Source organism: Megalopta genalis, chromosome 13 (assembly GCF_051020955.1).
Source record: "Megalopta genalis isolate 19385.01 chromosome 13, iyMegGena1_principal, whole genome shotgun sequence".
NCBI classification, from domain to species: domain Eukaryota; kingdom Metazoa; phylum Arthropoda; class Insecta; order Hymenoptera; family Halictidae; genus Megalopta; species Megalopta genalis.
In genome coordinates this window covers 7,456,682-7,467,786 of record NC_135025.1, presented here as the reverse complement: position 1 = coordinate 7,467,786, position 11,105 = coordinate 7,456,682, and the positions used below count along the sequence as shown (strand labels likewise).

At 39.4% G+C, this 11,105-nt stretch overlaps 1 protein-coding gene across 2 annotated transcripts; it reads left to right on the top strand.

Annotated features, from left to right (window-relative positions):
- The first annotated feature begins 468 nt into the window (after nucleotides 1–468).
- On the top strand, nucleotides 469–10,115 carry Zir (dedicator of cytokinesis). Of its 2 annotated transcripts, none has more exons than XM_033476975.2 (19): nucleotides 469–760; nucleotides 1,004–1,171; nucleotides 1,251–1,429; nucleotides 1,502–1,643; nucleotides 1,711–1,914; nucleotides 1,976–2,392; nucleotides 2,470–2,744; nucleotides 2,817–3,132; nucleotides 3,199–3,504; nucleotides 3,578–3,783; nucleotides 3,853–5,616; nucleotides 5,690–5,817; nucleotides 5,887–6,149; nucleotides 6,228–6,487; nucleotides 6,561–6,995; nucleotides 7,069–7,421; nucleotides 7,586–7,788; nucleotides 7,857–8,176; nucleotides 8,255–10,115. In XM_033476975.2, exons 2-19 carry the CDS (start codon nucleotides 1,028–1,030, stop codon nucleotides 8,307–8,309), a joined length of 5,970 nt encoding a protein of 1,989 aa, XP_033332866.2. In that variant the 5' UTR covers nucleotides 469–760; nucleotides 1,004–1,027; the 3' UTR covers nucleotides 8,310–10,115. The 2 variants fall into 2 exon arrangements, with proteins under 2 accessions (XP_033332866.2, XP_033332869.2); XM_033476978.2 differs by having other exon boundaries at nucleotides 995–1,171.
- The last annotated feature ends 990 nt before the right edge of the window (nucleotides 10,116–11,105 follow it).

Here is an 11,105-nt window from a genome sequence, read left to right as displayed (position 1 = left end):
TCCTTCGAAGTTTGTCTTCGTCTTCGTTCCGATGTTTAGAAGGAACCCTGACGTTGTAAGTTTCAAGCATTGCTTATTCAATTTTATGTGCAATTTATAAAATCATTTTTCTTAATAATCGCATAGTAAAGGAACATTTGAACCTGCGGGCCGTCGGATCGATACTTGGGCGTTCGAATGCTAACGCAGGTCATCCTGATTTCGGTATATGAACAAGTTGTTCATGCTAACAAATATTGTAATATAATTATTTATAGTTTGCGAGATTGATTTAATAAATTTTCTGAATTATATTGAATATAATATCGAGAATTATTACGAATCTGGTATACGAATTCTAGGGTGAATCTGGTTTCTGCAGGAAGCAAACTGGCCGCTCTGAAAGTACCTAGATGACTCCCAAGGGCGTTTAATTGGAATAAATATTGTAATTAATTCTCTTTTATACAACGCGGTCGTGCGTTGGTATTGAAAAAATTAGAAGTTCTTTCATTCATCGATATTAATATTATTCATAAAATAATAATTTCTTATTCTTGTCGTGTGATGGCGTTAATTATCAGTAAGACCATTATATTTTGATTCTTAAGTTCTCTCTCTATATTATACTTCTGCGGTATTAATGGGAATTTTGGCTTAGCAAAGATATAGCCCTGGTACAACAAGGGTTTGTGACAATAACTGTCAAAATATTGGATTATTGACTTGAAAGTGTTCTGAAATTTTACACGATGGGCATTTAATAAATTCAAAGAGTTGAGTAAGTATTAACTCTGATGTAACTCAGAAAATTCAGTATTGTAACAATTATATATATATTCAATTGTTTCAATAATTTTTTTTCAACAACACAGTAACTAAATAATACACTAATAATAAAAAAAATCTAGTGGAAGATCAGTGTTTGCTTGAATTAAAACATGATAAAATTTGGTGTGCTGTAAATTTTACAGCTGAATATGCAATTAATAAGCTTCTGAATATAATATCAAAGATTTTACAGAAGGGATATCTCACCAAATCATTTATGATGTCATCCGTACAACGTGCTTTTACTCAAAAGCTGAGTAAACAACATGCAGCAGATGTCAGGCGACAAATTGCTACCTCTACCTCATATTCTCGAGATTTGTCAAAGAGTGGCAGTTCATTCTCAGGGTTTTCTTCGACAGTATGTTATATACCAATCGTAGTTTTACTTCAAATATTCAGAACATTTGTATTAATCAACTGTAATATGATTTTTTAAGATGTCTCTGTGCGAAGTATTAGAGCCACTAGACTATGAAGAGTTTCTAGGCCAGCACCAATCAGTTCTTGACCGTGATCCTCTGAAATTGATCCTAGACTTTCCACCTGGTGATGTAGACCTACAAGTTGTCAAAAGGAAAATACGTACAGAGGAAGCAGTGGTTCCCCATGAATCTCTGTAAGATCATTTCCCTCTACAATGAAATTATTATTCTTGTGATGTTACTATATCAACTGTTTCAATCCTTAGGGATACAGTATCTGCATATGTCAGAAGATGCATAGATAGCTTCACTTCTGACTGGGTTTATGTTCATCGTAAATACAAGCGTAGAGTGTCCCCCATTGCAAGAGACAGATTATTACAAGACACACCAAGACAAGATTTTGAGGTAATCATTTGAACATAATACGTATTATAAATAATTTGAGCTTGAGTTTAAAGTAAATGTAAAATAGGTGGATCAAGAAGACACAAATGGTTCAGGCTCACCGAATGAAGAAGAAGATTTATCCAACTGTGGGGATACACCTAGAGGTTCTTGGGCTAGTTTGGATTTGAGACATTCCCAACATGATCCTCTTCTTCCAAGCTTACTGGATCGCGTCTGTCCGGAAACTATTGACCAGATGAATGAACAGAAACGTTCAGAAGACAGACAAGTGAGTATACAAAAATTTGTATGCTTATTATAAAATTATTATAAATAATTACCTCTTTCAGGAAGCATTATTTCCGCTGTATGCGCCCCCAGCATCACCAGATGACGAATGGCAAGAAATTGGTGTCGCCCCAGAGCCCTCGGAACCTTTCTCACATAAGATCCTTGTAAAATGTCTTCAATTAAAATTAGAGCTAGAGGTTGAACCAATCTTTGCAAGTTTAGCATTATACGACGCCAGAGAAAAGAAAAAAGTGTCCGAAAATTTTTACGTGGATATGAACTCTGAAGGATTGAAAAGAATGCTTGGCAGTCACATCGCGTACAGTGATGCCAGTACTTTGGCTAGAAGCTGTGTCATGAGTATTAGCAAACCGAGCCCAGATTTGTTTTTAGTGGTCAGACTTGAAAAGGTGTTGCAAGGTGATATATCAGAGTGTGCCGAGCCATATTTGCGTGACGATAAGAACAAGGAGAAGGTAATTACACATAGGTTGTACCACTCAATTTGTTCACGTTGATTAAGTTAGTTGCATCTTAAATTGTTTAACATCAGGTAAGAGCTGCCGCTGCAGCGGCGTGTGAACGATTAGGTCGCTACCGAATGCCACTCGCTTGGACTGCTATCCATCTCTCTGGAGTGATAGGGGGTGGTGGGGACACTGACAGCACTGGTAGCGCTGGTTCTCTAGACAGAAAATCTGGAGGACTAGAACAATGGCGCAAAAAAGTGGAACAACCTACCAGACGAGGTTCTCTTGAAAGAAGGAGTTCGGATAAGAGACGCAGCTGGTCTCCGGACGATTTTGCTAACTGCCTCGACACATTTAGGTAGATACTTCGTCTACAATTTACTGAACAATATCCTTGTGAACATAGGTTTACGTATACAATTATTTGCAGACCAATAACGTTGACTGTCTCGAGTTTCTTCAAACAAGAAAGCGAGCGCCTTAGGGATGAAGACCTTTATAAATTATTGGTCGAGCTACGAAGACCTGGTTCGAATTTGAAACGGTTGAAGTGCCTGCCCGGTATATTGAAACTAGATCTGAGTCCCAGACCCGAAGAATTGCCCAGATGCTTGGATCCTGATTTGCGAAGACTGGTTCCGTACCCAGATGAGAAAAGCCGGCCAGTGAAGGAAATACTGGAGTTTCCAAGCGAAGTTCTCTCACCGGACTTAACTTACAGAAATCTTCTTTATATCTATCCCAAGGTGAATTAACGTTTGACAGTTCGAATAACAGCGCAAACTGCTCTATTAACAAACGCCTGATTACAGGAAGCAAACTTCAGCTCCAGAACTGGTTCAGCCCGGAACATCGCGGTCCGAATTCAACTGATGGGTGGCGAACAAGAGGCGGACGCTCTCACAGCCATATTTGGAAGATCGTCCTGTCCCGAAATGACCCACGAGTGTTTCACATCCGTCTCCTATCACAACAAAAATCCAAACTTCTACGATGAAGTTAAAATTCGCCTGCCGGCGGACTTGAGTGCGAAGCATCATTTGCTGTTCACGTTCTATCATATCAGTTGCCAGAAGAAGGTGGAACAGCCGAACGTCGAGACTGCTGTAGCGTACACTGTAAGCATAACTGCTTGTTCTAGTCTTAATGCCTATTTATTGAATCATTGCTGAAGACGTCCTTTATGTTCAGTGGCTGCCACTTCTGAGAGATGGCCACCTGCAATCCGGCGAGTTCAGTCTGCCAGCAATGCTGGACCCGCCCCCGGCGAATTATTCCTACATCGCACCTGATGTCCTCTTGCCTGGCACCAGATGGGTGGACGCACACAGAGGCGTTTTCACAGTGATTCTGGAACCGGTCTCCAGCGTGCACCCACAAGACAAATACATCGACAGGTAATGTGCTCCAGAGTGTCGTAACTCTCGCGGACATTTGATAGCAGGCACTAACTTATAAAATTGCAGGTTTTTATCGCTCTGCGGCTACTTGGAGACCGGCCAAGTGCCCCCGCGTATCGGCGAGGCTGGTATGGAGTCGGAATTAAAGTCAGCTCTGCTGGAGTTGGCAAGAGCTTCGCATTCTGCTCTAGTGCGGTCATTACCCCAGCTCCTAGATCAATTAATATCGCTGCTGGTACGTCCACCCACATTGCCGTCGCAGCCGCTGAACGTGGCAGCCACGGTCTTCGAGGCTATAGGTCTATTGGTACGCAATATCACCAATTTGCCGGATGGCCAGCTGGATGCTCACGGTAGACACGCACTTTTGGCGACCTACGTGGCGTACCAATGCTCCCTGCCGAGGATGACGAGCACCCCGGGCATCGTCAGAGCCCAGAGCAATCCTGACCTGCCCTTAGAAGACCTGGAGATGGAAGTGCACTCGAGAGGATTGGATCGGACCGCTTCGATGCGCCAGGAGTCGCCTTCCATTAACAGTCAACCGTCGAGGAGACTTCTACACGAGGAACTAGCTTTGCATTGGGTGGTGTCCACGGGTCAAGCTAGAGAACTAGCAGTGACCTACTCGTGGTTCTTCTTAGAGTTAATCGTCCGTTCCATGGTGGTCACATTGTCCGAGCTGGGGATGCTAGAGTCTCCTAGAAAATCGAGGTTCTCTCCTCAGTTTTGCGATGATGTGGCTACGTTAACTGCAGCATTGACGTCAGAGGTAGTGTCCCGATGCGGAAAGGAAACTAGGGTACCCAACAATCTGGTATCGAGCCTCGGCAACTTTTTATCCGATTTATTATCGGTAATGGACAGAGGATTCGTCTTGTCACTGATCCGAGCTGCCTGTTGCTCTTTGTCGGACGCTTCGATGCATATTCCTGACTCGGCTGCTTTGTACGCATTGAAATTGGATCTTGTGCGAACTGTGTGTTCCCATGAACACTACGTGGCGCTGAATCTTCCTTTCGGAACCGGATACACTTCAGGATCGGCGCCAGCGTCGCCGAGTCCGTCCACCGGAAGCTCTGGGAGTTTGATATCGACCCTTGTACCTGGGGATCGTGCTAGGTTCTCCGAACTTAGCCAGGAATTCAGGCAGCAACACTTTTTGGTGGGAATCGTGTTATCCGACCTGTCGAACACCTTGGAGATACCAAATCCAATGCTTCAGAACAAAGCAATTGGTACCATTCGTCATCTAATGGCTTTCCACGATGTGGACTCGAGGTATTCCGATCCTGCAGCTAAAGCCAGGGTAGCTGCCCTCTATTTGCCACTTCTGAACATTATCATGGACGCTTTACCTCAGCTGTATCATTGGGATTCCAAAGACAAGAGCGTCTATCCGGACGAGTCTGGGTCCATCACACAGACAGTAGCGCTGGCTATAGCTGGCGGAGTTTCCGTGGAGACAGCAGGAACCCAGTGCAGAGTGTCCCTGAGCTCAGAAGCCACGCGACATCTTCTGATGTGTGTGCTTTGGGTGTTAAAAGGCTTGGAACAGTCAGCGTTGGTGCAGTGGTGCTCGGAGTTGAGCTCCAGACGAATATTGTGCCTTCTTCAAGTCCTCAACATTGCCACCGCCGCTTTCGAGTACAAGGGCAAGAAAGCTCTAAAGAGGCTGCCTCCTCAAGCTGCTGCCACCAGCGATATCAGGTCACGATTGGAGGATGTGATCTTGGGTCAAGGTAGCGCCAGAAGCGAGATGATGTTGCGCAGGAAAGAGAGAATCAGTGGGGAGAAATTGAGGTGGCGCAAGGATCAAATGCCCTACAGGTGAGCAAAAGTGTGTTGTAGCTCGTGACAGATTTTTGTGAAATTGATTTCAATCTGCTTTGGATCTGTAAAGGTCTTTCGAGCAGTCAGAAGGAAGAGCCGTGGAACAGGATGCTCATATAGAAGGTGCCTTAGCAGCTGAAGCCTCCCTCGTGGTTCTGGATACTCTCGAGACTGTAGTGCAGGCTGATGGTGGCGGAGGTAATGTTCTTCTCGTTTTGAACTGTACTTTCGAAGGCAATGTGCTTATAATTTGCTTAAATTATGTAGGTGCGGTAGTTGGGGCAGTGTTAAAAGTACTTCTAAGAGCTCTGGCAAGGAATCAGAGTACGTCCGTGTTACAGCACATGTTCAACACGCAACGAGCCCTGGTATTCAAGTACCACAGTGCTCTGTTCGACGAGGAAAGCGAAAGATGCGGTGATCTTTGCTTAACACTGCTCACCAGGTGCAGTTCTCCACTCAGCGCTGTTCGCAGTCATGCTGCTGCCAGTCTTTACTTGCTCATGCGCCAGAACTTCGAAATAGGCAACGTACGTATCCAAAAAATGACCTTCTGTTAAACTATATGCCATTCGAACTAGCAAATCAATAAAACGAATCAATTGCAGAATTTCGCTCGAGTCAAGATGCAAGTTACAACGTCGTTATCAGCACTCGTCGGAAGAGGAAAAGCTCCCAGCGAGGGTGCGCTTAGGAGAGCTTTGAAGACAGTGTTGGTCTATGCTGAAAGAGACACAGAATTGGCTGACACGAGCTTCCCCGAGCAAGTGAAGGATCTTCTGTTCAACTTGCACATGATCTTGTCCGATACTGTTAAAATGAAAGAGTTCCAAGAGGATCCGGAAATGCTCTTGGATCTTATGTACAGGTGGGTACCTGTCTTCAATCTGCAAAGGAAACTTCGAAGCAATATTGACCTATTATTGTATTCTATTCGATAGAATCGCGAAGGGATATCAAGGGTCTCCAGACCTCCGATTGACGTGGTTAGCAAATATGGCTCAGCAACATATGGAGAGAAAGAATCATACGGAGGCAGCAATGTGTTTGGTGCACAGTGCCGCTTTGGTAGCTGAATACTTGCACCTTTTAGAGCCAGGAGGTGGCGGTAGACCAGTCGGAGCTGTTGCTCTGTGTCCTGTCACTCCAAACGCTTTAGAAGAGAGCGCTGTTGGCGATGACGTGTTAGCCAGAAGGGAAGAGGGTCTCTGTTTAGGCCCCGACTTCTCAGAAAGTGGATTAGCAGGGTTGCTAGAACACGCTGCTAGTTCTTTCCATGCTGCTGGAATGTATGAGGCTATTCCTGATGTGTACAGAGTCTTGCTACCGATAGCAGAAGTTGCACATGATTATAAGAAGTTGGCGAATATTCATGGGTAAGCCATGATTAGGTCATTAACCTTTTCTTAAATGGAACCATGTATTTTTATTATGTTCGTTTCACTGTAGGAAGCTGCATGAAGCGTATACACGTGTCGAACAGTTAGCTGGTAAAAGGGTATTCGGCACCTACTTCAGAGTAGGTTTCTATGGAGGACGATTTGGAGACCTAGCTGGTGAAGAGTTTGTCTACAAAGAGCCTACTTTGACTAAGTTGCCAGAAATATTCTCGAGACTGGAGAATTTTTACGCCGAAAGATTCGGCGCTGAAAATATTGTGATAATCAAGGACTCTAACCCTGTGGACCCTAGTAAACTGGAGCCGGACAAAGCTTATGTGCAAATCACCTATGTGGAGCCATATTTTGAGCCACATGAACTCAGACACAGACCAACCATTTTCCATAGAAATTTTAATATTAGTGAGTAGTCTTGCAATTATCTTGTGGCGACTTTTGTAGCTCCGACTATAATTCTTTAATATTTTTTAATATAATAATAATATATTATAATATATATAATAATATATAATCTATATATAATAATAATATATAAATATAATAATATAATTTTTTAATATTTGCAGAACGATTCGTGTATGCTACACCTTTCACACCCGGCGGCAAGGCACATGGGGAATTGAGGGAGCAATGCAAGCGTAAAACAATTCTAACAGTGGCCACACATTTTCCCTACTTGAAAACGAGGATTCGTGTAGTTGCTAGGAAGCAAATCGTCCTTAGCCCAATTGAAGTTGCAATTGAGGATATTCAAAAGAAAACAGCAGAGGTATCTATCATTTGCACTCAAATACATGCTGTTTCCTAGTTTTGTTACATCTGCATCTTATCTTTCAGGTTGCAGCAGCCACTGTCCAAGAACCACCTGATGCAAAAATGCTGCAGATGGTTCTTCAGGGTTGCATTGGCACCACGGTTAATCAAGGACCCGCCGAAGTTGCGGTCGTCTTTCTTTCTGGATTGCGTGAGCAAAATGCACAACCTAGCCGATTGCAACATAAGCTGCGCTTGTGTTTCAAAGACTTTTCAAAGAAATGTCTAGATGCCTTGAGAAGAAACAAGAACTTAATCGGCCCGGATCAGCGTGATTATCAACGAGAGTTGGAGAGAAATTACCAAAGACTCACTGAGAGACTAGCTCCTCTCATTGCGTGGAGGTAAGATGGATTTCATTTTCCTAGATTATATAATTACGTATTTACCATTACTTGTAACTAATTTCATCTCAATTACAGTGGACCATCATTAATGAATCAACAGACTACACAGCAAACATCACCACGCTGGTAAAATGACTGAGTGCTGCTAAGAATGACCAAAGATGCGTAAACACATAAATGGTACATTGAGAAGTATTAGCAGCATAATCCGCATATGAAAGAAAAAATATAATCATATATTTATATACAATAATTTTTTATATTGCTAGATATTTTGAGCTGTCAAATGAAATGTCTGTTTGAGACATTTGAGAAGAGATGCTCTTATAATAATATATTAAAAGGAATTATTGCTAGTCCTATAGTTAACAATGCAATGTAATTGCTGCGAATACTTCAACATTGATAAGATAAAACAGTTTAAATTTCGTAAATACTGCCCATGGATAACAATAATATGTAAACAAAGTGGGCCATTTAAAACAGATCACCTGAATAACTCGTTCGTATTTATTAATAAGAAAAGAAGTTCCAGACAAAAGTTGCTTGGCTTCAAAGGGTACATAATATGATTGTAATAATTTTGTGATGAGTGGAAGCATAGAGGACATATGAAGATCAAACCTATTTTTTTTAATGGAATGATATTTTTATTTCAGAAAGAGTAACATTTTTATTTGAAACACTTTTTTGTGATATCAAGGGATACAGATAATTATATAATAATTATATATTATATATAATAATTATTGATGTTTGATAATACTTCCACCAAAAAAATGCTTCAGACAAAAATTACTCCTTTGATTCTAGAATAAAAAGTATACCATTCTAAATTTTAAAAAATAGGTTTCCATATGTCCTCTACATCTCCACCCACCACAAAATTACTGCCACCATATTATATACCCCTTGACACCAAGCCTCTTTCGCCTGGAACTCTTTTTTTCTATTGTTAAAGACAAACCAGTTATTCAGGTGACCTGTTTTAAATGCCGCATTCTGTATACATATATATTTTATAGTATTTAAGCGAATTGTCAATAGCACATTGCTGCAGGAATTTACTACTTGACTGCTTCTTTAGCAGTTGCTTTAGTGGAATATCATATCTAGTTACTAATTTAGTTATCCTCTGTACCGCATAATAGGAAATCTATAAGTTTGCATACTCTGAATATACAACTATTGATATATCTAGCTGCTAAGAAAGCTGTGATCTTTCAATTATGTTATATTTTCTAAACGACTATTGTGAATCTTCATGTTAGTACAGAAACTTATGGTAATAGATTTTTTATTAAAAAGACTGCATATTTTTTACAGAAGACAAAGAAAGCCAGTGGTCACACATTATAAATTATATTTTTATCAAAAGCATTGTCGTTTTGTTATTTGTAATATATGTGTTTGTGATAGTTATATGTTACTCAGAGTATTAATAGGTGTATAATATTTAAAACACCTGTGCCAAACCACACAATTATTTTCCCACTATTTTTGCAAAAAATCTATCATTAGAAGTTTCACTAGCAATTAAAAAACGTGCTGACATATTCTATAAGTTAATTTCACAGTATAATTAATATATATATATATAATATTCAGATTATAAAATTGATAACGTTACTGACATGCATAGAATGTAAAAAGAGAATAATAAATTCCAAAATTTTATAGTTCAAATAAAAATATTTAAGTTACATCTGATGCTCAACAAAAGCTTGTGTTGACCAAACAAAGGTATTTTTTTGCAAGTATTATTAATGCTATCGCTGTCAATACATTTTTATAGACTTCCATAAAAAGTTATCGAACAATTAATTGCCTCTAACAACAATATACAGTATATTTATAGCCAGTACTACAAGTGAGACGAAAAATGTAAGCCTTTGTATATCCGAAAGTATTCGAAATATATGGCCATTTTATACTATATTATACTATAATAATTTCCTAATTTTGTTCGTTAAACTTTATGAATAAATTAAACTTACCAAACAGCAGTATACTTCGCAAGATGTCTAGTCAGCAGATGAAGATGCACGAACAAATACTCGACAATGAGGTGAACACATACAACTTCTTTAAAACTACTTTAAAAATATAGTAAACAATATCACTAACTCTATCAACATTACTAAAACACTTAAAATAATAATTGTAGCAAAACTTGTTTAATGGATCAATAATCACACAGCGTGACGCAAGAGCACGTAAAGATCTTTTTCAATATTTTACCCAGCAACCTTTTCGCAACTATTTCGAACCTAGAAAAATCGCGGGACAAATTGAAATGACTTTAAAGGTAATCAGCGTTACGGAGATTTTTAAGAATTTATTATTCGTTTTTTTTCTATTTTGACAAATGAGATTTAGTCTTTTCACGTATTTTCTTTTTTTTTCCACGGATTGATTATAAATTACTAATATTTACAGAGAAACCTAAAATATTTTAAAGATAATATTCATCGAGTTGTGTGTGTGTGTGTGTGTTAACTCTTTAAAACTTTGATGAAAAATTTTGAAATGTCCTCTTTATTAAAATGCAATTATTCTTTAACACCAGTGTTACAATTTTTTATATTTTCTTAAAGAAACCATATACATTTTTTTATAAAAATATAAAACTTCGGGACTGTGCATTTTCAATTTAATTGTTTTAATTACAAAGTATACTCGTTGTTCGTGAACAAATGGGTAAAAATTAATTTTCTATTCTTGTATTTGTTTAATAATGCTCTACACTTTTATAAAAATTCCAAACTTCAGAATTCGATCAGCTTTGTAGATTGTTATACAAATCCAAGAGTTCTTTTTAAAGTTAATTCAAACTTTTTGCATGTAGATCTCCACTTTAACAGTACTAACTAAAAAGAAAACTTATTATTTGTGACTAAATAATAAAACTAGTTTGCTTGCACCG

Excerpts from the sequence above, each read along its gene's own strand:
- Zir (XM_033476975.2), top strand. The coding sequence starts at position 1,028 with ATGATGTCATCCGTACAACGTGCTTTTACTCAAAAGCTGAGTAAACAA. Across the intron at positions 1,430-1,501 it reads GTGGTTCCCCATGAATCTCT|GGATACAGTATCTGCATATG; the intron begins GTAAGATCATTT and ends TTCAATCCTTAG. Across the intron at positions 1,915-1,975 it reads AACGTTCAGAAGACAGACAA|GAAGCATTATTTCCGCTGTA; the intron begins GTGAGTATACAA and ends TACCTCTTTCAG.